The 27305-nt window shown below is 49.2% G+C and overlaps 1 protein-coding gene across 2 annotated transcripts in view; it reads right to left on the bottom strand.

Moving 5' to 3' along the window:
* il1rapl1b (interleukin 1 receptor accessory protein-like 1b) overlaps positions 1-27305 on the bottom strand; it is a 161752-nt gene that overhangs the window by 5813 nt on the left and 128634 nt on the right. For both annotated transcript variants that reach the window (XM_056431407.1, XM_056431408.1), the window contains exons 7-10: positions 12375-12507; positions 8134-8279; positions 5451-5597; positions 1041-1211 (exon numbers count right to left, since the gene is read on the bottom strand). In XM_056431407.1, the coding sequence (XP_056287382.1) occupies positions 1041-1211; positions 5451-5597; positions 8134-8279; positions 12375-12507 (597 nt within the window). The remainder of the gene's footprint in view (positions 1-1040; positions 1212-5450; positions 5598-8133; positions 8280-12374; positions 12508-27305) is intronic.

Here is a 27305-nt window from a genome sequence, read left to right as displayed (position 1 = left end):
CAGCAGCATGCGCAGGTACAGTTTGCATGGAGCTGGATCAGGACATGGAATCAAAGGGTTACGAAATATGAACCGTATAAGAGGACGTTGTATTGCCGGCGGTTCAAAATCTGGGTCGTGGAAAATAATGAACCTCCAAGTGTACTTGAGTAGAGTAGCTGAGTAATTATACTTTGTTCCCTTCCACTCATGAGCAAATCATTAAGAAGTTATTTTTATCCAAATATGACTGATATATCGACATGTGCTACAATAATCAAAAGTGTTTTTCATACTATTATCTGTGTAGAATAAAATTATCAGATTAATTAAACAAGCTACATTTGGTTTGGTTAGTTTTGTGTCAGCGGATTAGAATAAAATCAGCTATCAATTATCAATTTAATTGGGCGTCATCAGAGGATATTAAAACGGAGCCATTGTCGAGGCTTTATTGGACTCAACCGTGCATTCATTACTGCTGCGGCGATTTCATCCATTACGCTCGGTTACGTGTCTCAACTAACTTTCCAACAACTGCAGAAGTGCCGACACAGTGGAAAAAAAGGACTCTCACACAGACACACACACACACATGCTGCTGTGTGTGTGTGGATTGTAGAACTTGAGAGGAACTGGGAACAAGGTAGTGGTGTGCGGGTGCTTTTCCAACCGCCAAAGTAATGGTGGTACTTTAGCAACACTTAACTACATAGCTACAGAACTGCGACTTTGTTAAAGTGGTTTATTCAGAGAATATCTCCACTTCAATGACAGAGTTTGGTTTCCTGCTTTCTATGAGTTGGATTTCCCCCGCAAACTACTAAAGAAACCCCAAAAGCTTCACTTCCTACGTACTGATCCACCTCGGTTCGGGTTGGCGGTGAGAGAAAAGCTGGATCGGCGTTACGGGTGGAGGAACACCACAACACAAAATGCATCACAGACGACCACAGACACAAAAAAAAGGCGAAAACCGCGGCGCTGACGACACGAGCAACACCAAAGCGACACACAACATTCGACACAACTTTGACGTCGCCGCGAGAGGGAGCGCTTACTTCCTGTGGGGATCAAGTCCCTGTCTGGAATGAAGAGTTTATACCCATAATGCTTCTCCAGCACGTCGGGGAGGATCTCCAGGGCAAAGCGCTCCTCCTCTCGGGTCTCCTGGCTCCACTGGTCCGGGTCCACTTTGGTGTAGGACAGGTAGGCGTCGTAGTCCTTGTTATCTGCAGGGTGGAGGCGGGGAGACAGACAGACACAGGCGGGTGGGTGAAACGCATCCGCCCGGCACACCGGCCTTCGGCAAAGCGAATAAAAGAAAGTGTGTTCCCCTTGAACGGCGCTTTCGTGATTTTGGACATCATGTTTCCTGCTTGGGTCAGCAACGATATGCGCTGCCGTGCCCCAGATGCTCGCAATCTATTTTCATCGCGGCGCCACGGAGAGCTATTCATTCACTGGGAGACTTCATTGAGACGGGGCCGCCTCCATCACACTGACCTCTGGGCAACTTCTGCCCCGTCCGAGTGCTTTTCATTACAGCTCCGTCCCCGCTGACGGATAACGTTACCTTGATAGCGCCGGTTCCCACCGCGGGGCCAAACAAATTAGGCTCCAGTCGGAGCTAAATGCCCGGCGTTGCCCACGCGGAAAAAAAGAAGAAGCCTGCTGATTGATGATGGATTTGAGAAAGGCGGAAAGTGAGAGGCGAGGGAGGGCTTTAAGCGTTCCTCCTCAAGCCAGGAGCACTTCGGCACAATGAGGACAGATAGCCCCGAGTCCTCCGAGGAGAGAGGGCGAGTGCAATCACTGGCACCGACAACTCCGTGGCAAGTCAGTGGCAAGTCAGTGGCAAGTCTGTGGCAACTACTGGCAAGTGCCACTGAGTGCCAGCGTCGCTAGGGGGATCTCGCCCCTACTGCTGGCGTGGCGAGGAGGCGTGGCCATTGGCTTCTCTGGGCGGAGAAGGCCTTTCACGTTCAGGTTGAGCTCTAAAATAAACGAAAAGTAAGTGGCAGCCAATGATGCGCATTTACTTTACATTTAATGTGTCCCCGTGTGTGAGACGTCTCCTGGTTTCTGGTGGAAACACACTAAACTGGAACAACTTTCTACAACTATCCTAGTTTGCAATCATATTCATGAGAAAGACATAAAAATATCAGATTCCGTGTGTTTCTTTATTCACTAAAGCGGTCATATCTTAGCCACAAAAGAAAGGGGAGGAGTGTGTGTGTGTGTGTGAAGGCAGCCTTTGAGGTAAAAGTCATTAGAGACAGGCTTTGGATCTTTGAGTCCCCGTCTTCATTACCGTCGCTTTATTGCAGCCGTCTGCGGCGCGAGGGGGGAGTTTAACCTGTCAAGACACCGGAGGAGAAGGGAGCGAGGGAGGAGAGAGTCGGGTCGAGGAGGAGAGGAGGAGGAGAGCAGCTGGGCTCAAGAGGAGGGACCTTGAGATCAGTCCTCAGTACCGTACCCCTCCCCACCCCCCCTTTTTTTTCTCTCTCTCCACTTTACTTTTCTTTTTTCTCTTAAATACTCCGGTTTACCTTCGGTGGGTGATCTTAATATTTGGCACACGCACGTAAACACGTGTAATGAATCAAATTCCTTTTTTACAACACGCAATTAATTTGGCAGCATCAGGGACGTGTAAAATAAATAAATAATAATAATTGAAACCTAACTTTGTGCAACTAACTGACTGACTAACTAATATATATATATATATATATATATATATATATATATATATATATATATATATATATATATATATATGCATGTGCACGGAGAGCCGACAGTTAGACTGTGAACTCCTGAACTCGCGATGGAGAGCGCCAAGAGAATTGTAGGCGTAATCTCTGGGTTTATTTCCGGGGCTCCATTACATTTACATTTAATGGAAAGTAAATTAGAACGTAACTGACGCCACACGCCATGAGGCGGGCCGCTAATGAGCAGCCGAGCAGCTTCTAAACACGACGATTTGTTTCCCCGTCACTAACAAACAGCGTCGCGAGGAGGTCGTATTTCGGGCTGCGGCTGACGACCGTTCCACGTCATCAGTCTCCAGTCAAAAGAATGTCGGAAAACAGGAGGGTTTACGGATTCCTGTTGGTTTTTTGTGTGTGTGTTTTCTGATGACTTGATGTCATTTACAACTAATTACAGGGAAATTAGAGACGGTGTCAAATCGGTGCATCGTGCGTGGGCGGGACATCAAAGCGCCGAGATACAAACACACATATTCCAGATTATCCAGATTTGTTTCCATATATTTCTGTATGCTCTGAGCGGGGTTATCCGGGGAACATGAAGAAAAGCCTCACGTTTTAAGTCACCCGATCACACGGGGGAGCATCGTACCGACGCCGACGCTGGTATTTATGGCGGGAGCAGCCGATGAGTTCCCGCCTCCTCGACATGCTCGCTCGGCTGCTGCCGTCACGAAGCCTGTTATTGATTCTACTGACACCCACACAATGTGGCAACTGAGCAGCCTCTGACTAAATAGCTCGCGTTGACAAATAGCTTGACAGCCCGTCCTATTGTTACGCCAAGCTTACAATGTCACATCTGGCAGAAGTTCTTCGAGTGGCCGCAGTGACACGCGAGCACTTTCTTGGCAGTGAGTGGCGATTTATGTTGAGGGGGAAAAAAATAGTATATATATATATATATATATATATATATCGCTGTGCATTCCAGACACTGGCTTAAGGGCTTTAGTTCTAATTTAAAAAAACTGTGTGTGTGTGCGACTCTATCTCACACGCAGCCACTTCTCCCTGTCAAGTGCGGTGGTTACCATAGCGATGAGATCTCCGCTCACCACCTTCTTCCTGCCAAAGAGCTGAGCCGGCCGTTTTGTCTCCACTCAACTTGGCTCAACCGATTCCACATCATTTAACGCTTTTAACCCTTCTCAGTTCACCTTACCGGCCCGGGCCCCGCCGCCGCCGCCGCCGTAGCCGTACGTAGCAACCGGAGATGACTTGTGAGGGCCGCAGGTGGCGAGCGCGTGCGCGGCAAAGTGATCTAATGGACCGCGGCGTGGAGGGAAAGTATCCAAGAGTCTCCCGAGAGCTCCCGAAAGGCTCCGGAGGCGGCGCGCTGTGACTTATTGAACCTGATCCTCTTCCACCGAGGAGCAAATTGAAAATCTGTTCCTCTCTGCCATCCCTCACTCGGGCGGCACAATTAAAGGAGACAATTGCTGTTTAGAGTTCGGTTCGAGTCCCGACGCCCCCCCCCCCTCCCACCCGCCCCCTTTTTCAACACAACTGCCTTCAGGAGGGGAGCAGAGTGCTTCTTCGCCCCCCCCTTTTAACGCTGGTAACTCTCTCTCTCCGTCTTCTCTTTCCACTCCGAACGGTCCCTCAGCCTCTCCAAACCAATCTCATTCCCCCTGAATCCATCGCGGCGCCGCTGCTGGAGAGACTCATTACAGGGGAATCAAATTAAAACTTGCTCCTTGTCTCAGTTTGATGCATTCTCAAGACAAGACTCACCCACCAAGTCCAATCAGGGGGCTCGGCGGGTTGTGTTTGTATTTGCTTTACAGAGAGCGTTCGGCGGGATCGCAGCCCAACCCCCCCTATTAGGGAAAAGAAAACCAACATTTCCTTCGTCAACAACTCAAAGATAATGCGCTCAACGGAGCAGAGATCAACAGAAAGAGCGGACCGCATTCTCACAATATCGGGGGAATGAAGGTAATTGCCCGCTTGAAAGCTTTCCAGAGTCTTTCACCACAATCTCGACCTGATGGATTTCCTCCAGTACGATTAAGGCCGCTGCCGCTTGATTCGAAGGGAACTGACACCAACATGTTGCTCATTTACACCAATAATCAACACAACGCAGCAAATACAGCACGCCGGCGGTTGACTGACGCATGTGCTTCTTCGCCCGGTTATGCACTGGAATGGGAATCGTTGTGAAAACTTCATTACCCAGAAGTCCTCAGGAGACGCGTGATTGTGATGAGACTTTTTTTTGTGACACGTATGCAAGAACGAAACCGCATCAAAGGCTTGCAGACAGTTTACAGAATATTCTGCATAGAGATGTTTGATTTCGCTTCAGCGGGTCGAGACGACTCCCTGAAATCGGCGACATCGTTTTATATTTTTCGGGGGTGGTAGTTGGGAACAATGGGAGGCTCTTCTCCGCGACATTCAGACCGGTAAACCAGGTGCACATTTCCATAAAAATAGTGCCACGTGGAGCTTTGACGTGTGAAAAATAGCCCAGGTGTTTTCAGAGTATAAAAATAAACGCGCGTGCGGAGCAGCTCCGATAGCACTCGGGTTAAGGATTTGATTCCTGTGCCGAGGAGAGAAAGGAGGCTTTCACGGCAGAGGAAGGAGCTTTTAGAAATCATCCGGTGAACAGAAAAAAACACCGCGCCGTCGCAGATTACGCGGAGGATTATTATATCGCGCCTGATCTCATCTCACCTCCGTCTATATCCTCGCTGCCAAAGTGGCTCCTGTAGGAGAGCATGATCTCAATCCTGTAGCACTTGTAGAGCGTCACCAGGCAGATGAGCAACATCAGGATGGCCCCCAGGCCCCCGGCCAGCTCCACCGTGTACATCAGCTCCACTGAGAAGGTGGGGGGGGGGAGCACAAGGACAGGGGAGTTATTTTAGATTCACCATTTAATAAAGAACACAGATGAAAAAAATAAAGCAGCATAGGTGACATGTGGCCTCCGTAACTCGTTTCAACTGAGAAAACAACTTTTTTACCGGCACGTTTATGATTTCCATGATGTCTTCTGAATTTACCGCGGACATCAGATGCCACGAGAATAAATGCTTGGAAAGTTCGCAGCGCCGCGCTCATGAAGATTGGTTGCGTGCTGCAGAGAAAGGTGCGCGGCGAGGAAGGAGGACGTGTAAGCAAGACTGGTGGTGTTATTGGGGAGGATGAGAGGTGATTCTTTACACCCCCGTGGACTCCATTAAGCTCCACGGTCCAGTGGATTGCCTTGACAAGCAAGTCGTTTGCCGCCGTCTCTTTTTCAAGGCTTTTTTAATTTCTAATTTTTTTTTTACAGTGTTCTCAGTCGGATGCCACTCCGTCTTTTGCATGCCGACATTTCATCTCGGCGACGCCTCACAACATCTCGGTGGCTAGTCAGCATTCATTGGCTGACTAATGGACACACACACACACACACACACACACACACACACACACACACACACACACACACACACACACACGCACACGCACACGCACACGCACACACACACACACACGCACACACACGGCGGACGGAGAGGACCCCCGTGCGTCGCCATCCATCACCGGGCGCGCATTTAACCTCGTCGGGGTCGCACAGCTCCCACGACGAAGGATGATGTTCTCCGGGGAGCTAACGAGCGTGGCCCCCGAGCCGCTTCACCACGCCTGTCGGGGGCCACCACCTTCAGCCAAACTTGTGGAGCAAACAAACTCCGGTGGGCAGAGAGAGCAACCCGGGAATTAGTTTACTTTTTTTTCCCGGCGAGGGGTGTCGCGGCTATCGAGCACTGCGAGGGGGGGGGGGGACGCATCCTTCTCCACTCCACTCCTCACCCTCCTCCTCCACCCCTCTCTGCTCCTGCCCTCTCGCCTCAGTGAGCACCGCTCCTCTCCTCAGATATCTGGACATGTGTAATGAGCCAGCTGCTCCTCAAGCTGCAGAGATTACAGTAGAGGAGGCTAATTCTTCTCAGCCAGGCATCCATATTGTAGCAGCGCTGCAGTGGGACGGATTAAGACAAATTAGCTCCTGACTCAAAGTCTCTCTCTCTCTCTCTCTCTTGCTGTTCTCTGAGGAGGGAGATGAAAAGAGAGCCGGGGAAAGGAGGCAGAGTGAGGGGTTGAATGGTAAAAGGAGGCAGAGGAGAGCGTCTTTCTGGTGAAAGCAGAGTCGGCCGCTTCTCATGTTCACAAATCAAGAATCTGCCAGATAAAAAATGGATGTAGAGGGAAAAAAAGTTGGGCAGGAGGACTTCTAAACTTCTTGCCGATACGAGAAGTTGTACAAGAAGTGTGAAGCGGGAAGACATATTCCGCTTGATGCCGCGCTGAGACGACCACATTCAACTGGAGCGTCACGCTGGTTTTTCGCAGCTTCAAGAAACAACGAGCGAGGGGGGGGGGGGGGACTTTGAGAAGGCGGCGTGAACTGGCCTCGACACCGCACTGCGGATGCTGCGAGTAAAAGACTTGGGAATCGGTCGTTTCTCTTTCTCGTGGACCCCCGCAATCTTGCGAGGGACCAGGCTAATCCTCCCAGAGTTGAGTCTGAGATTTGACTTTGCGGCATAAACCCTTTTAATAGAGCGAATGGAGTGGAACTGGGCCGCCATCAAAGCCGGATCCAAAAGCTGCGAGCTTAAAAGAGAGGGAAAATATATCTTACTATGTAAATGTATTCAACGCTGACAACTTTCAGGCTGCAGAGAGAACACCCCCCCCCCCCTCACACACACACACACACACAGCCTCTCGCTTACATAACCTCGCTGGGAAGTGTGCATCTCTATTTAAAAATCATCGCGGAATCATCTTTCAAACAGCCATCCTCCAGTGAGGCAAAATCAGAGGGAAATAACTCAAAAACATGTTTGCTTGAATAAAAAGGTAAAGGGGAGAGGGAGGGAGGAGGAGGGGGGGGGGGCAACAGCATATAGTCAGTGATGAAAGATGAGAAGACGTCTCGAGTGAGAGGAGTTCGCCGATCAAAGGAGGATTTGTGACGAAGGAGGCTGTCGCAGACAGTCAAACAGAAACCGAGAGGTTGCCTCTCTCCTCTCTCTTCAAGCTGATGCTTCCCCGCGCAGGCGGAGGCGGTGCGTGCGAGGGCTTTTCTGCACCATCTACTACACCGACCCAATTTCTTTCCTCCCCGAGGCGAGAAACAACTGGTCAATTCCCAGAGTCCCGCCAGTTGCTCTTCTTTAGCCTCCGTAAATTGCCAGCGCCAAGGTATTAAATGCCGGTGTTCTCCGCCCCCGCCCAGAGCTGCAAATGCTATGATTAAATCTCAAGGCATGGGGGATATATACTACCTCTGCTTTAAATAACTCTGCCCCCCCCCCCCCTCTCCATCCTACAAATGAATCTGTGTGTGCTTGCGTTGCACCTGTCTTGGTGAGCAGGATGCCGGCCTGCCGCCGCCCGTTGCCGTTCTCCACGTAGCAGGAGTAGTTGCCCAGGTCGCTCTCCTCCAGAGAGTCGAGGCTCAGAGAGATGGACACCTCCTGCTCCCCGAGGTGCTCCCGGATTGTCCTACGAGTGGGCGACAGAGAGCACAGAGGAAAAGGGGTCGGGTGCGCTCAAATCGCTTTTCACGTTTCTGAAATGATTCTTATGGAGTTCATCTGTAATGCATGCAGGTTCAAAATGACCAAAACAAAGAGCGCAAAGAGAGCAAAAGGGGCTCTAAATAATATAAAGGCTCTAGGAGACGGTGAGAGAACTCGGTGCCTCTACCCGGAGAGAGTGAAGCGTCAGCCCCCCCCTCAATGCTGCTACCGGCTAGCGGTTGGTAAAGTCACACCGGCATACGGGGACCAGCAGTTTGGGTCCAACTTCAATCATCGGAGGCCGGCCACCTCATTACTGGCTGGGCGGTGCACATCAAAGTAGCTTCTGTGGTCGGATTGGGATGAAAAAATATATAAATCTGACATCAGAGAACATGCAGAGCTGAAGTTATATTTTTGAACTCTGGAGTGCCGATGTTTGCAGGTGCGCTCCGTGACTACAGATTCCAAATAACAATGTCTGCACCGAAATAATAGAAACGATGGAAAACAATAGCTCCAGCCTGCAGGCAGTCAAAAAGTCATCGAGACTATGACTCTTTCACACGATATGGATTTCTCTGAAAACAAAAAAAAGCGCCCCAAGGAAATTGTAGTTGCGTCGACAATGCGCATCCTAAAATCCATAAATCACGACCTTGGAATTATAAGCTTCCATCTGTGCGGAGTGCAATTTTGAGACTGTCACCGAGCTGACATTTTCCAGAGTAAAACTACGGTGCACTTTACCTGCACAGTCGGCAGCGCAGCCGTAAATATGCAGAGAACCTCGTTTTAATACCGAGCTCCGTAATCCACCGACATTTGGGAGGAGCGTTTACTTTATTTTTTTGGGTTCATCAATAAAACAGAAGTTGGGAGTGGGAGGTGACATGAAGCCAGAATCGTACGAGTCACGACAGACTCGTACCCGTGAAAAATACTCACAGAGTCTCCTCATGTCTACTGGTTGTGACACGTTGCACTACTAAACAGCAGAAGAAGAAGAAGAAGAAAAGAAGAAAAGAGCTCCTTCTGATGTTTTCGCCATTTTCCACAAATCTGTACACAACAACAACAACAACGGCCCGCTCTGACGATGTGATCACAGCGGCCGGGGTGACTGGAAGGACACAACTTCACTTAGAGGGCCCCGCTTTTCATCACCGGACACTTGGCAGGGTTAGAAAGATGGATGGGTCTTTTTATCTTCTTTATTATCAGCGTCTGCCTTGATTTTAAATAAGCAGGAAGAACTGCATCAGGGGGGGGGGGGGGTGACGGGGGAACTGCTACCAATGATAAATGCTGACAATGCTATCAAACCATCGGGAGGAGATGGCACCCCCAAGATGTAAAGATTTCCCTTTCACACTTTTTCCTGACACAAATTAAGCACTTCCGCTCGAAACTCCTCTTTTACAAAGGCCCGCCTGCGTTTTAAGAATGATCGGCGGTCAAAGCTCGAGCCCTTTTTTTTGGGCAGCTTTGACCCCAAAAAAATCACAAAGATGTCATTTCTTCAAAAAGCCACGACGAATATCCAGAACGACTGAGAAAACCCAACGGTCGGTGAAGAGGCGGCGGCACTGCGGCCGAGTCGCCGTGCGAAAAATAAGCAGGGATGACAGACGAGCCCGTCGTCTTTTTAAGGTTACCAAATTTGCCGCCGAATGATGCATGGGGCTAATAGTGCGGCGAGGTGCCGGGCTCCGCTCGGGCATCCGTCTGCCGCGGGGCGTCTGAATATGAAAACCGGCTGTAATTCTCGCTGATCAATGAGAGGACTAAACAAAGCAGATTGTGGAGTGCGGGGGGGCGGGGGGTGTGGACCGACTGCGGCGCGGCCCACTGCTGCCATGGCGATAGCCGGCGTTAGCTTTACAAAGTGCCGCCGATAATTGGCATCCCCACATAGATGGAAGTATTGCAATTCCTTTTTATTGGCCGTTCACAATCAGGAACCATCAGAGGTCATTATTGCGTAGCTACACGGACTAGCCGCTTCATAAAAAAAAAAACTAGGCCTACTATGAAGAAGTACTTCTTACGCTTTACCGCCTGGGCTATGGACATTAATTCGGGGACTTTTTTCTCACAATCCCTCGCCGGCTTTTTCCTGACGCTCGCCCGTCTCCATCGCGTGGGCCAAGTCGAGCAGAGACCGCAGCAGCCATCTCTGTATTCCTTGCTCTGGCTTCACCTCCGAGATGCACAGAGTCTTGCTGCGCAGCCGCACATTTCTATATCAACCCGGAATCTCAGCGGTGAGACGTTGTGCCAAAAGCTCCATTTCATGTATTACAGGCGCCCCTTCGGGGAATACTCCTTTGTGATTAATTTCCATTTCAAAGCTCAGAGCTCATAGAATGATGTCAGGTGGGGAGGGGGCAGGCAGGAAAAAGAAGAGGGGGATGAGGGGTTGTAGTGGTGCACATTCAGACTGTAAAAAAACTAAACACACACACACACACACTGGGTGATGGCGGTGGCTCACAACAAAAATAGGCACTTGAATGTGCACGCATGCGTGGACGCACGCTGTATGCAGGCTCGGCTCTAATTGGCCCGGCGTCCTTCACGACAGAGAGCGGCGCTGAGAGCTGGACGGAATGTGCTAGAAGGCTAATAGAGACATCTCCAAATGCCAGGTCACCGGCCGGGCCACTAACTCTCCTCCCGGCCTTGTCACGTCGCCTACAGTTAACCTTTTCATTAGACGGCATTTGTCGACGACGGGGGACGGGGGTTTCGATTCATGCGCCGGGTCCGTCAAAGGAGTGGAGTGGGGGGCAGGACATGTGGAAGGGTTCCAGCACCGGCTCACCGGTGGAAAATGTCTACGGGAACAAATAATTAGCTCAGCGGTGAATGAATTATGCCTTTAAAAAAGGTGCAGAGTGTAAGATAAGGCTGGCGTTATGACTTTGGCTCCAGAGTGAAGCCACGCGTGAGGATAAAAAGACAGCAGTTAGATTCTCCTGGCTGTCAGAGTTACAGCTGTTGAGTTGGATTTTTGGATGTTCTCGCACCGCTGTCAGTTTAGTCTATAAATGGCCCCGGTGGAGGAGGCGTCGTACAGCCATCCATCCACCTCGATATGTTTGGTGCATGCGGCTACATTGCACTCCTGGGAGTACAGTTGTTAAACCGTGATTCACTTCTCTTCCTCCACATTATTATTCTCTGAAATCCCCTGGTGATGACAGCGGTGGAAAAACCCACAGAATTCCACCTCCGCTGCAACAAAAAAAAGGAGAAGAGAGCCAATAACAGATGAGGGGGGGGGGGGGGGCCCGTGGCGATGACGAGGATCCATCGTCCCTTTAAAGGGAGGGGCCATCCAAAAGATTAGCACTCTAGCTTTTGATTTGACCTGCCATTTCCCCATGTGACCTGCATGTAGCGTCGTGAATCTAACGTGTGTGTGTGTGTGTGTGTGTGTGTGTGTGTTTCACCTGACTTTACCTCCGTTTCCAGACACGAGTGCGAGCCAAGAAGACGGAGGTCACCCGAACGGAACAGGAGGCCAAACGCAGACATTTAATTGGCGCCTCCATCTGCCGTGCTGCTCGGCTATTCATGCCTCCACTTATATTCCGCCGCAAAGTTATCGCCGATCGCTGATACCCCGAGCCGTGCACATATATATTGCGTGCGATAAAGAATGCATCGCCATCTGCATTATTGAACGGCCCCGTTAAACATTCACGAACGGGATCTCAATGGCAGCTCGGTGGCGAACGCTTCCCTTCTTTATTGTCCCGCGTGTTGATGCGCGGCCCCACAGATGCGGTCGCCGGGTTTAAATCGGTGTTTACTCGTTCAGCCCGTGGCTCCCTTGCTGCTTTTGAAGAGATTAAATGTACCTCGTGAATTTGTTATCCGTTGCTCAAGCTCCGTTGTGATATTAACAAGGATAGTAAATATGCTCGTTCGGTGGGAAATGATGAAGGAAGAGAATCCCTCTTGTGCTTTGTGAGATACTGAGTGAACCCTATAGCGCCACCCCCCCCCCCCCCCGTCCTAACGACGAGGACTCGCACCGGCTCACGTGTTGCGGCGCCGCGCCTCTTACTTGATGTCGCTCTCCTGAACGCGCTCCTCGTCCAGGTCCTCGATGAACTTGTCGCCCTTCATCCAGTAGATGAGAGGACTGACCTCGCCGCTGTAGCCGAAGAACGCCCGGCACGTCAGGTTGACGGGACTTCCTGTTGGGAGACAAGAGGTGAGGTCAAACGCCGCCGTGAGCCAGACTTAAACGAAATCGTTCGAAGACACGGTTTCCAGTTCATTTTGTATCCTTTTTTTTCTTTTCTTCCCACAGTGCTTGTGTGTAAAATACAGCGACACAACAGGTGATTAAATCCAGAGCATGTCGATACAAAGTGCTGCAACGTTCCTTCGAATGCGATCAGCGGCGTGAAACAGCAGCGGGGGGGAAACCGTAAAACGGTAACGGCCGGTGCACCAAAACAGATGCAGCTCTCATCCGTTTGCTATTAAAATGATTAAACATCATCTCCAGCTCCCGGATGACTGCCGACATCAATCTCACTCTTTATTACCAACCAAATAAAGGTGCTCGGGGGAAAAAAAAGAAGAAGGGATTTCGAAAGGGGGGGGGGGCATACGAGTAATAAAGAAAAATATGGTGATATTTGATTCCGCATCGATGAGCATCGGCTCCCCAACACCCAGTTATGAAAGCCATTCTCCTCAAAAACTCCATAACGGCGTTCCCGAGTACATCAATTCCTAAACCGTGTCTCGTTCTCTGGAGGCGGCATCCTAAACCATCCCGGGCACATTTTAAAATCCCAGAGGGCCTCTTAAACTTTAAAAACACTCTGTGGGCTTCACGGCTCCGCTGTGCCTGCATTAAAGCTCGTGCCGTCTTCTATTTCCACTTCAATCATTGTGGTTTGCAGGAAGCACTTTTAGGAACATTTGAACACGAGAAGCACGACGCAGCTTTTAAGGAGCACGCTTGACACTATTAATGGATCCACTGTAGCCTCTGGAAACAAAAGGCACTCATTTCTTCCCTTTTTGACTTTTTGTTTTATGCTGCATATTATCGACTTCAGAACATATTCTTCTTGTGACGATGAGGGGATTTACAGCTCAAAGGTCCAAAACTGTTGCATCCTGGGAGCATTTGAAATGCATTGGTGGTTCAGGGCCTAAATACACGAGTGATCTGCTGCTGCCTTATGAACCATCCCGACCCCTCAGGTGGTCTAGGACCGGTCTACGTTCTGGTTCAAGATAACTAAACATGGAGAAGCAGAGTTCAGTGTGCTCTACATATCTGGAACAAGGTCCCTAAAAGCTGCAGGTCTGCTAAGACCCTCAGAGACCCTCAGAGATCTCCTTTAAATCCAGATTGAAGACTTTTCTGTTGGAACCAGATTCAAGGCTATCAATCAATTTCTGCATCTCCTTTCATGTCTCAAACTGCAACTTGTATTCTATTTCTTGGCTTTTTGTCTGTTTGTCATGTTTTAATGAATGTTCTTAATGGTTTTTAAATGTTTCGATGCTTTTGACGGTTTTATGTGGAGCACTTTTGAATTGCCCTGTTGTCGAGATGCGCTCCACAAATAAACGTGCCTTGCCAAGTAACAGTGTCGAGGCGGTGGGGAAACAAATGGAGGAGAAAGGGAGAAGTCAGCTACCAAGTCGTCACATTTGATGGTCATTTCTCTGCATCAGCAGACACACATGCTTCAGCCTCACTATGTGTGTGTGTGTGTGTGTGTGTGTGGGGGGGGGGGGTTGAGAAAAAGAGCCACGTCATCAAAGCCTGGGAATGCCTCTGATGCATATGATAAACAAAAAGAATGAAAAAGACCGCCGCTGATCAAGGAGGCTCGGGCAGTCGTGCGTCCAGGAAGACGAAAAGGTGATTCCGCGTCTCTTCATTAGCACTCCTCACTCATCGGCCCGGTGGCGAGGACTCAGAAGTCCGTGAGATGGGAGATAACTGTGGCGTATAATTGGGTACTTGCTAGTTCAAAGATAATAGGGATTTTATTTTACCAGGACCCACTGTTAATTTGGCCCTCTAGTGTCGTAGAGCCTGCTCAGATGAGAGCTGGAGCTTGAACGGGGAGAAGCTGGTTTGGAGAATCCTCCCCCCCCCCCCCCCCCAAAAAAAAGGCCCCGAGTTTGAGGATGGTTTTTGCATGTTTGTCTCATGGCTCGACAGAAGATAATGTCCATAGCCGAGAATCAAAGACTCGTGAGAGAGAGAGGGAATGTTTTCTTTCAGGATGCTGAGATCTGTCCCGGCGATACCTCCCACTTCCACAAGGGGTCTCTATGGTGCTACAAAGCAGGACTGTCGGTGTGCAGGAGGAGCACATGAAGCATCAACAACAACAACAACAAAACACCCCATTTTGACAGGTGTAGGCAACCGTAAAAAGGGAACACGGATCCTGTTTGCGTGCCACCGTCGATGTCGAGAGGCTTCGCCCGTGGATCCGAACAGCGTGTTGCGTCGCGGCGCTGACAGCTCCACCGCTGTGCCGACACCGGCAACCGAGCCGACGTATTCCAAGGGCCTCTTGGCGCGTGAACCGTCTGCGTGCTGCGGCCTCCCTTATTGACGGTGTGGTCATTGATGTGATGCCTGCATTTTAGGATAAAAATGCACCCGCGGCTGTGCACGGTTTCTTCTGGACTTGGTCGGGGGGGGCGTGGGTTAAAGTGAGTCTTAATGCGATTGTCTCTTTCTTATCTCAAGACAAGACTGGATGCTGCACCGGAAACCATGAAAACGCCACAAATGAGCGGGAAAAGAAAACATGTGGGCGAGAGAGATATAGAGAGAGAGAGAGACGGCATGGTATGCATCTCTGAGTATCGGTGTGTATGCGGCACATTTCGGCACACGAAAGGAGGGAGGGAGGAGGTGCATATGTGCTTGTGTGGATGTGAGCGAGACAGCGGAATCACACACATGGGGGAGCAGATCCTTCTTTGAGGGGGTTGAAAGACTTGCGTTTGCCCCTCGTGCGCTGGAGATGACACCGATTACAGATCAGTACATCTACGTGCAGAGTGCGCGCCGTCCGTGTCGAGTTAATCTGCCGGCGTTTCCCATTCGGGATCCAAACAATCCAGCTCTCGAGTAGGGGAGCTTTTCTCCTTTTTTTCTCCTTATTCTTCTTTTTCTCCTTTTTTTTCTGCGTCTAACAACCTTGAATAAATTAAGCCCTGCAGCTGGCAGGAATAATACTTCAGAGAGGGAAGAGACTAAGCTTTCTCGGAGGTGTTTTCTTTGGAAAGGGCATTTGCAATCTCAACAGCAACGGGGACACAAATAGCTCCCCGTTTAGTGTTTGTGGTGAGTCTGCCAATTTAAAGGCTTATAATGCTGCACAACACCGGCGGACTTTTCAAATTGCCGGCGTTCTGCGAGCAAGTTGGAGTTCTCCCCGCGAGTTGACCACCATTGTTGACGTGAATGGAGGCCAAAACAAAGACGGCGCTGTTAAGAATTCAAGTGAATTCACGAAAATAATCTCACCACAATAAACCATTTAGTGGCAGATGTGGGACTATATGTTTTGGAAGTTTGACGCTGAGGTTTCCATATGCTCCGGGAATTTATCATCAAGGGAGAATGGTAAAGGTGTTCTTTCAATCCGAAATGATAAACGGCACAACTGACCCCTCTTCACAACATGTCAGAGTGACATTTCTGCGACTTCTGGCACTGGTGGAAGAACTCCTCGTCTCCCTCCAGCCACATCTCTCTCTCTAATTAGTCCTTCCTTTAATGCAATGGCCAGGGATTGACATAAAAGGGCTTGAAGTTCGTCCCTGTGGCTTGTGATCATCGGGATAGCGAGCGGCTGATCTGGACTGAGGAGAAAGCCCGGGAATTAAATCAGCACATAATATCATTGTTGATGGTAAAAAGATTCTGCGGGAAAACCATCATTTTGTTGTTGTTGCCATTTTAAATCGTTTTTTCAAAGCGCTGAACGAGAGCCAGCGTTCGCCTCATCTTCCGCCCCGGCACAACTTCCAGGCAGCGAAGGGTTACGCGCGAGTGTTGGAGCCCCCCCCCCGTAATTAGCTCTCGCATTCGCCGTTGCCAGATGTGGCGCTTTAATTGTCTCGCTGCTCAGCGCTTCACTTTATTTTGTTTACCTCCTTCAGTCACGCATTTTAAAAGGCAGCCGTCGACTGCGCTCGATATTCATTTAGCTCGCCTTTGGTCAATCCCCTGTAATTCAAACCCGGCGTTGCACCTCCTTACCGCGACGTGTGAAACGATTTCCTGGAATTTCACAGGCGCGTTTTTGCCGCGTGGCAATCGGAATCGGAAATTCTCCGCGACGTGTCGTGAAATTCCAATTTAACGCTCCGTGTTACGTTGGACCCGAGGACAAGCCGGGTCTAAAAAAAAATCCCATACGTCGGTATATTGTTGAATATTACGAGGCGGTGAGGAACAAACAGGCTGCGGGGTCGGGTGAATCATTTGAGCACGGTGGAACAGAGCGTGACATTTGCAAACATCGACACCCGCTCGACGCATTGACGCTCTCATAATCACAATGCTCTTTAGCGCACAAGCGGGGCCGAATATTGCCGCCCCAATCTGGAGGGGAATCATCACCCATGTTAAACCTCGTGTTGCTTATAGTCCCAGTCGAATTCTCCTCATGAAAAGCTCATCAGACATTAATGAAACACTTAAAAGGGAACTTGACGTGACATAAGACAAATGCCAACGGAGGAAACAAGGTGATACTCCAGTTAGAGAAGCATCAGACGACGGTGTTGACAATTGCCAAGTCAATTTTGAAGCCGATGCTATTTTTGCGAATCGTTTTGTGAGGCGTTGTGAAATCGCTGCACGCTTCGCCGCTTTTCTGCCTGTTGCTGCTGTTCGCCGTCAGTCATTCCTGCTACTTCCTCGACAGGATCATCTGTCAGTCCATCCATCTCGCTGATCCAAACACACAGAGTCAAGTACAGTCGAAGCCTTTTGTCGAAGTACCGGAGTCGGAAGTGCTGATGCCGCCAGAGAGCGTGGGGAAATGGGAGAATGGGTCCGGCGGGAAAACTATATTCATACACAATGAGAGAAAGAAGGAGACCGATGGCTCGACTTCGCAGGACCTCTCAAAAAATATACATGCGGTTATGAGTGTAAGACAGGTGGGTCTACCTTACGAGCCGCGCAGGTGTGCAGCTGGAAATAACGATCCGAGCTGCACTAATATCTTAAGTTTGTGTTTCTCCGAGCGTGCCGGATGTGTAAATAGACTATTTGCAAACGTGTTCATCGAGGCAGGTTCATGTACTAATTATGTGTGCTCGAGACAAACAGACAAACATGACTTTCTGGAATTGATTAATGGTTTATTCTACTAAAGAATGATAATGCCTCGAAGGCAGGCTTTTTGTTTGGGCACGTTTGCTTTAGAAACTACTTTTCTGTCGACTCATCGCTTCTTGATGTGATATTATTTCAACTGTAAAGTCTCATTTACAGGTTCAGCTGCTAATGCTAATTGTCTGACCAGAGTGTCAAACGCCAACAACAGTATGACCCGCCGTCCGTCGCATGGTCCGACTCCATCTATCCGTTTCTCTTTTAATTGTTCATTCTCCTTTGTCTCACCATCTCTCCGCATCCCCTTCCATCCCCTCTCCCCTTTGTTTTCTACCTCTCTCGCTCATTGCCTTGCGGCACCGTCTTGGGAGTGCTTTGTGCATTAACAGGTATCCGGAATGAGTGCCAAACCAGGACAGGGACAAACAATAGGACTGTGTGACGGAGTGAGGAGAGGGAAGGAGGGAGGAAGGGAGAGAGAGAGAGCGCTGAGGGAAAGGTTAGAGCTCTGGTGAAAGCGTCAGCTACACAACGTCCTGCTGCTTTCTCCCTCTCCGTCATGTTCACAGCGAAAAACACAGCGAGATCTCGGCCTTTGTGTGTGTGTGTGTGTGTGTGTGTGTCTGAACGAGGGTTCTGGTGCAAAGACATGGTAATTGGAGTAATTTGTACTACCTCTGCTTCTGTCCGTCCAATTTGCATGAACATATGGCGGTAAATAAATTCATGTCCGCGTGTTCGACGAGGGCACCGCGGTGCGTTTGAGTACAACCCGCCAAAACCGCTGCGGAAAAACCACCAAAACGACATAATGTGCCTTTTGATAAACATCCCGTGATGAGAAGACGTGTTTAAAAGCCCCTCCGTGTATCCGTTGGGAAAAAATGACCACGAAATCGGCGCGCGAAATGCTATCTTGTGAGCGGCTAACGAGAGCAAATAACATTTGGTACGTTCCATTTCATTTACAGGCCCCTCCCTCTCCTCTCCTCAACTCTCTCAAACTGGACAGGGATCACCCCCCTTCCGATGCCCCGAAGAAGTTTTAGACCGCCGCCCGCCCCGCCGCTCGCCTCGCCCGCCTCTTTCCTCTCGAGGTGACGTTGGTCCAACTGCTGGGTCCCTCGCAACGCCATCCAGCCTCCGTTGGCCCGCTTCACCGTCGGCGTGCGTCGCATTCAGAATGTTCGGCACGTCTTGGAACCGCCGGCCACTTAAACTCCCCTGCCATCAATTTAATTAAAAACAATACGATAAATTACAGGCAATTCTATCAAGAGGTCGGGGGGGGGGGGGGGTAACTGTAGGCGAGCTACTGTAAATTATGACCTTATGTTTTAAAGAGGGGGATATCCATTGAAGAGTGCAAATGCTGATCTGCCCCCCCCCCTGAATACAACAGGGGGGGGGGGGGGTTCAGTATGTTTCATGCTTCAACTTTTTTCCGACCGACAACACGATTCACAACCATCACCAGAAAGAAAGAACCCGTTATCACTGTTCCCAGCCAGCGCGCTTTGCCACCGACAGGCCGACAAGCATCTGCTGTAATCTGTGGACCAGCAGGCGCATTGGGAGCTTTTGGGCTTATTTGCTTCATCCGCTGTTCGACTCGCAGCTTCTCGACTGTGCAGACGCTCCCAAATCCATCATGTGCTCGGTGCTCAGTGATAACCCACGCCCGGAATATCACAAATACTGTACCGGCAGATCGGAACTAATACAACCAATCAGACGCTCTGTTCAGAGCCCATGTGAGGCTTTGAAAGTAAAATGAAGAGTGAAAAGTCTTAGTGGGCAAGTTATGTAAGGGGCGAATACAGGAGTGTGTGTCAGGAGGATACTTTTACACATTAACTCATTTTTATGTTCAAGTTTCCTTAAGTCGCTACTTGATGCTACGGGCACATTCTGCACTGCGAATTAATGAGGTTCAGTCCTAAAAATAAGTAAAGCAAGTAGACGTGAGCATCTGGGAATAGCTGAGGTCAGTGTGACACAAGTGTGTGTGTGTGTGGGATGCTACGTGGGACAAGAAGAGGGACGGATGGAGTGTTTACATGATTACATTGGTCTCTCTCTCTCTCTCTCTCTCTCTCTCCTCCTCTCTCCAGAGTGACGCTCACCTCTGGCGTTTGAATCCCAGATGACCCCGAATCCGATGCACCATCTCCCGGGTGTTCCTCGTCCTGCTCAATTCATCGCCCCACCCCCCCCCGCTCGTGGGTAACGGGTCGAGATGAGAACTATATTCATCTCAATAACATTATGTGCAGCGGTCGATGGAGAACAGCACAGGAACTGCCAACTCTGATGGGATAAGAGAGCGATGCTATTTCAGGAAACTTGGCAGGACGTGCTCTTGTTCGTTGTTCTCCGGTACAATTCTCTTTGCTCCTATGAGCTGGTATGGACACTTCAACTATTAAATAATAAAACTAGAATGGGCACTCGGTAGAGCGCATACCTTCGCATATCATAAGATTGGGCATTGCATTATGAACATTTTGGCATTAGTTGCATGCCAATTGGATACAAATTGACCGTGCTATGGTAAAAAGAAGATTTTGACCTTTCCATGACCTTGACCTTTGACCCCCAACATCTAATCAAATGCGAAGGTAAACATGAAGCCACATTAATAACACTATATGACCATACTGTACAGTCATAATCAAATACATATTTAAGAGCTCAGCTAATTAGGAGGGAATGTTATATTAGTGTGATATATTGCTGCTTCTTTCCAGGAGTGTATTGCATTATTTCAAAATGTGTTTTTTTCAATGCTTTTTTTTCTTCATTTCTGCAGTGCTAAAGAATAGAAAGTGTACGCTCTGCTCCTCGTTCAGCCTTCGGAACCAGAGCTGATGCCGAACATTACAAAGAGTAACACGTATGAGGAGTTTCATTTGGGTTACCAACCAGTTGGAGTAATCCCTTGGACACCATGAATGTCTGGAGAACCTTTTACGGCAAATGATTCATGAGTTTTTGGGACATTTTCTGAACCAAATGGGGTTAAATCGCTCTGTGAAAAAGGAGAGAGAGAGAGAGAGACATGTGTTAGGCAATAGATCAATCGGAATAGGAAGATAGAGGGGGATCAGTGAGAGAAGAAAGAGAATGCATAACACTCAGACTTCCTAAACCGGCCCAACAGTGATATCCGTTGCTGTTTAGTAACACCGACGTGCAGAGAGAGCCCCGCCGAGCTTCTCCGTGCAACCTGGGACGCCGAGAGCTTATTTGCAGTGTGGCACCGACAGCCGCTGTCCTGAATGCCGATTGGCTCGGAGCGGGCCAGGACGCCAGGTCTAGGTCAAGTGCTTTTCAGAGGTGAGGGCGCAGCGGGGGGGGAGGGGGGGGGATTGACCCCAGAGGTCGCGGGTTTGGTGACGCAGAGATGAAGTGGAGGAAAAGCGAGTGGGTACGGCCGCTCCAGTGGCTCTTCTGCTGGAAATTTTGGGGAAATGGAGCGGGGATGCGTCGAGGACGCGAGTCGCCTCTTGCGCGAGTCGCCGCTCAGCGTCACGAGACATTTTGGGGGAAATTGCTTCGTGTAGTAGATTGTCCAAAGGATGAGAAATGCTCATCGCAAAGTTTCTTGTGTTGCCCAAATCAATGATATCCAGTTGAACGTGCTATTGAACATGAAACAAATGACAGTGGCATTTGCGATTGATGACTGACTTTAAATAATAAATGATCAAAATGGTTGCAGAATAATCTGGTGGCAATTGACCAACACATTGTTTCAGCACTAATTGCATGAGAAGGGTGCATTTGTCCATCATATCAAGTTAATGCTAACGCCCCAATGTGTTACAATGCTGCTCCTGGACTGATGATAAGCGGTATTTAAAGAGGAGAGCCACCTCTGAAGACATCAAAAGGACAACGTGCACACGCTGGAACCAAGAGGCTAAACCAGCGGGGCGCAGGCCCTGGGATGGGGGATAATGTGAGGCTGTAAGGCCTCAGCTCATGTGGAATTACTGCTGGCTGCCTCTGATATGACGAGGCCACGGATCTGTGGCGACCCACGGGGAGAAAAGAAGAAGTTGTCACCGCTACATTCTACTTCATGACACTGTACTCTCCCTGCATGTCCTCCGCTGTGAAGGGGCTCAAAGGTCGGAGACGAGGGTTTCTCAATCTCAAGTCACGTGGTCGTGATGTACAGCCTCCCTGCTTCATTTTCCTTTTTCTAGGCCACGTGGCATCGTCTCCTTACGCGTGTGTGTGTGTGTGTGCTGACAAACCGTATCTGTGCCGACCCATAGCCCCCCCCCCCCTCCGCTGCTAATTGCAAAGCATCATGGTCAAAAACAAAGCTGCTGACGGGCACAGGGGGTAACCAGGTGTGAATGTTTCTGAAACGCGACTCGCGAACCTGCTGATTTGCCCGAGCATCACTAGGCGGGGATAGGTCAACATACTTTCGGATGGCGGCGCACGCCGCGGCTTTAATTACTACGTATTGTATCTCGCCGAGCCCTCCGAACAAAATGCGTTTCATTCAAAGCAAATCAGACAGCGGCGAGTCATTAGCTGCACGCAAGAGGCGGAGCGCGTGTGCAGCGAGCGGCGCCTCGTTCCCGATTGTCGTTCCTCCTCCTCCTCCTCCTCCTTGTGTCTCATTAGACGAGCAGATAAACAACAACACTGCACATTCTACAAAAAACGCCAAACCCCTCCGCCCCACTTGCATCTTATTAAAGCGACACCCGCGAGAACTGCCGGCACACTGGAGGCAGTGGGAGGAGCAGGAGGAGGAGGAGGGGGAGGAGCAGGAGGAGGAGGAAGGGGAGGAGCAAAAGCGCCACAGAGTTTTCAATCGACATCGGGCTCTGGGCTCTGATCTTTCGCTGCTTGGCTCTTGACATAATGAGAGCTCTGACAGTCGGATGCTCCGGGGCCGGAACAAAACAACAACAACTGGTGATTGTTTATCGTATGCAGAGGCAACAGTGTGTGAGCCAAACACGGCGAGCCAAGAGCTGAACCCCCCCCCCCCCCCGGGCATCGGCCCATGCCCGACTTCAGAAGGACCTCGGGGCCACATCTCAGACGCAGTTCTGAATGCATGCTCGCGGTTCTCGTCTGTATAAGAAGAAGAAGAAGAAACAACTGTTGAATCACTCTGGAAGATGTTTCCAACTGGATGTGAACAAGAAGCAGGTTGCCCCCCCCCCCGCTGTGAGTGAAACATCTCACACCTTAGCGCATGAAATACTTTTGCTCTGGCGTACAGACGGCTGTGCATTCCAGATTTAGATATTGGAGACCAGGTTGAAGTCTCGGTGAAGATGCTCCAGTTATTCACTCTCCCTTGTGGTGTTTCACTCCTCTGAGCTGAAGCCCCTGAGGACATTGCACAGGAATCAGCCTGTCTCGCATCCTCTGGTCTAAAGTCTGTGGAAATGTGACGTTAGAGGAATAAAAAATGTAAAACAGAGAGGTGCCATACCTCGAGGGACGAAACTAATGAAGCAGGTAATGAATTAACCTGCTTTCCCAAAGCATCAGCGAGCACAGCTGGAGAATAATGCAGTGCAACAACAACAACAACAAAAGAGTCACTTATCAGATAGTGTCTCGCCTACCGATAGTGTCGACGTGAATAGCAGAAGCCACTGACGTCCGACGGGTTATGAAAGGAGACAAACAACTCTCAAAGGGAGGGGTGATTATTATAAAGGTTTGGGGACATTTTCCACATGCAAATGAGGAAAATGAGTCACCGGGAGCACGGCGGTCCATCTGAACGGGCCGATGTGCCGACGCGTCACCATCCACCTGACCCGACACGGACCTCGGAGGGAGGGTTGCCAGGGAAACCTGATCTTTTTGTTGTTGTTGTATTGTGTTATATGAATGTTAGAGAGAGGGGGGCAGTGGTTGGCAGTTAAGGGTTACTTCTTTAAACAGCATCGCTTCTGACACTGTGAATATATATATATTTATATATATATATATATACACTACCGTTCAAAAGTTTGGGGTCACTTAGAAATGTCTTTATTTTTCCAAAAAAATCACTGTTTTTTCAATAAAGATAACATTAATCAAAAATACACACTATACATTGTTAATGTGGTAAATGACTATTCTAGGTGGAAACGTCTGGTTTCTAATGAAATATCTCCATAGGTGTATAGAGGCCCATTTCCATCAACGATCACTCCAGTGTTCTAATGGTACATTGTGTTTGCTAATCGCCTTAGAAGACTAATATCTGATTAGAAAATCCTTGTGCAATTATGTTAGCACAGCTGAAAACAGTTATGCTGGTGATATAAGCTCTACAACTGGCCTTCCTTTGAGCTTGAAGTTTGAAGAACAAAATTAATACTTCAAATATTAATCATTATTTCTAACCTTGTCAATGTCTTCACTATATTTTCTATTCAATTTTCAATTAATTTGATAAATAAAAGTGAGTTTTCATGGAAGACACAAAATTGTCTGGATGACCCCAAACTTTTGAACGGTAGTGTATATATATATATATATATATATATATGCTATAGTTATACACACATTGATGTGTCTGCATGTGCTGTTTCCAATGGAAGCGAGGATAAAGAGAAGTAAAACCAGGCCAATTCATCACGGGTGAAATGGGGTGGCCTCCCTCCTGACCCGGCCCCGTTGTCCTCTGGTGTCCCGCTGCCCCGATGCCGGCCATGATCCGGCTCACCCGTCCGCTCCCCTCGCGGCCCCCGTTACGCCCCATCAAGCCCGGGGAGCCGTGAGCCCGGACCTCAAGTGTGTGTGTGTGTGTGTGTGTGTGTGCGTGTGTGTAGCTATGGACCGTTTCCTCTATCAACACAGCCCCCCTGCTGAGGGTGACACCTGCGGATAACAGTTTAATAGCTGAGTAATATCTCTGGCCTCCTCCCCAGCTGCGCCGGGGCAGCTTGGCGGGTCATGAGGCAATTGAAAAGCCTTTCTTCTCTTTAGTGCGTGTACATGGACATCCCCCCCTCCCACACACACATACACTGTATATATATATATATATAGACTATATTTTTGCACTGATAAAACCGTGAGAAGGCTGTAAAACGGGGGCCAGCAGCCTGGCCAATGAACTGGCGCATACATCATATATCTTCATCCTCCGGATGCTCATGCGTTTCCTTCCATTACAGGTGCATGTCCGCCGGGGAGACGATGTTGTACACACTGCGGTGCATTCTCAAACATGAAACGTTCTCATTCAATCCATACATTGTAAAGAATATAGGAGGCTGACCGAGAAACGCCCCCCCCCCCCGCCTGGGGGGGATATTGATTCCGCAATCTGGTGAAATCGTTCCCCTCATGGAGCCTGCTGATTATCCCCCCAATGAGGTTATCAAACAGCCTCAGTCAACAACGTACACATTCGAGAGACGCCGGAGGAGGATACACGGAAGAAAGTCTGAAATTAAAGATTTTGTAATGGCGAATCGGCCGTAGAGGCATGCGAAGCTGAGCGGAAACAGGTTTATTTCGATTTGTGAGGAAACAAAGTTGAACTTTTGGGTAACTTTCGCTGTGTTCTGATTAGATGGACCGAAAACGGGGGGAAAAAAGAGATATAAGGAACACCAAACACTCGGGGAACGAGCGAAGATGTTACGGGGAGTCTGATGTGCAAGAAATTGAAAGACGAGGCTGGCAGGCTGTGACATCTATAAAAAAAGCACACTTAATAGCTGTAACAACAAGGGACATAAAAATAAGGCTCAGGTTCTGTTCTGAGAAAAAAAGGCTTTCTCCACCAGACCTCCTGCTGAGCTCCCGTCTTTAAATACATCCAAGGCATCTGCCACCTCCTTAGCGGATACACTGCCTCACATTAGAGGTTAAAGTCGACTTGACTGCTACAGTCTCCATCTTTTCCCCCAGAAGAGAGAGAGAGAGAGAGAGAGAGAGAGAGAGAGAGAGAGAGAGAAAGAGAGCGAGAGAGAGAGAGAGAGAGAGAGAGAGAGAGAGAGAGAGAAAGAGAGAGAGAGAGAGAGAGAGAGACTGTACACACAGCTTCTCATGGCCTTGCTGTATTGGGACCCAGTCGGCGGACATCAGAGACTATTCACACATTTTTGGGGGAGCACGACTGCATGTGAGGTAAAAAGACAAAAGGTTGGCATAAAACCTCTCGCGGCTCCGGCGGGAGCTTCATAGAGTTTGATAAATTGCCTTTTGAGTGATGTCACTCGTTCGGTTTGAAGACGACGAGTCTGAAACTAACAATGTGTGTTGGAGTGGAGCGATAAAGAAGTGAGGTCACCAGAGCTCTGTGGAGTGCTCCTCGTCTCTGCTGGAGACGAGAGAGGCTCGAGGCTACATTAGTCAAGACTTGCACAACATGTCAGTGCAGGGTAAACACACTATAAGGATGTTCTGAAACAAACAACAACAAACATTCAAGGCCTCACGATCGTGGTCTTCATCGGGCTCCTCCGCCCTCGAGGTCCCAGTGGAAGAGGAGCGCTATCTCTAATCCCCAGAGTCTCAGACTCAAAATCAGCCAATCCTCACTCTCAAAGATGAGTCCAGCCTTTAACACCTAGTGATTGGTTCAAAGTCCCGCTAGAACAATGGGGGGGTCGAATGTCACTGAACCCCGGGTCAAAACGTCACTTCCGGTCAAGTATTTTCACAATAAAAGCCCCGTCTATTATTGTAAGTCACTTCACGGATTTTAACCGGCTTCGTCAATCTATAATACTAACATAGTCACTCTCATGCAACATACATTAATTCTTGCCATTCACATTTGCATAGAGTAAACATTACCCCTATGCTTCATAATACATTAATAACAATATCAATATTCTCCCTAATATTTCCCATTATAATATCTTTCTATATGTATTAATTTAAAGCATAAGACCGCTGCACATGTTATCAAAACAAACTATTACAACCTAACAATACACAGTGTCATTAAGAACATTACTCATGGCTTATCGCTCCGTTAAGGTGGATGCTGTGCACGGGAATGACGGCGACACACGAAATGGAACTGTGCCTGCACCCTCGACTGCAGTGACCCATATGAAGTCGCGGATGAATAGGCTCCAGTTACAGTCCCTGCGACTAATAGTGCTCTGAATATCCTTTCTCTTATCCTCCAAGTCATCCTAATTAATTGCGCTTTGATTACTCCACGGGATCACAGTCCTGAAAACCGTCCAATGAACGACTTCCCCGTTTGATTACGCTCCGTCTCTCCCGCGGATGTGAGGGACATCTGATCGACCTCCGGTATCAGTGCGCTTCTTCTCAGCGCCTCGCGCATTGATCGACGAGGCTTCGTCCCCGAGGACGGGATGATAACGATGACGTGACTGCGGGCGCCGGGTGTTTCCCGGCCTTTTGCCGGAGTGTTTGTGCTTCAAGCAGTCAAACAGACGTCAGCAGAAAGACTGAAGAGACAGAATGCACGCGGGCCTGCTCGCCTTTTGCTTTTGCGCAGAAGGAATATCCAGTTAGCGTCCTGATTATTACTGACAGATGGATGGCGGGGGTCACGGCAGATGCACCCACTTAGCACTAAAACCACCACTGCTCCGCTGGATCTGGATGTTCTTGATGTTAAAACCTCGGAGCATTGAGATGAGAACGGCAGGGGGGGGGGGGGGGAAA

This window comes from Pseudoliparis swirei, chromosome 14 (genome assembly GCF_029220125.1).
Source record: "Pseudoliparis swirei isolate HS2019 ecotype Mariana Trench chromosome 14, NWPU_hadal_v1, whole genome shotgun sequence".
In the NCBI taxonomy this organism is placed as follows: domain Eukaryota; kingdom Metazoa; phylum Chordata; class Actinopteri; order Perciformes; family Liparidae; genus Pseudoliparis; species Pseudoliparis swirei.
The sequence above is the reverse complement of the archived record's forward strand: the minus strand, read 5'-3'. Positions and strand labels throughout refer to the sequence as shown.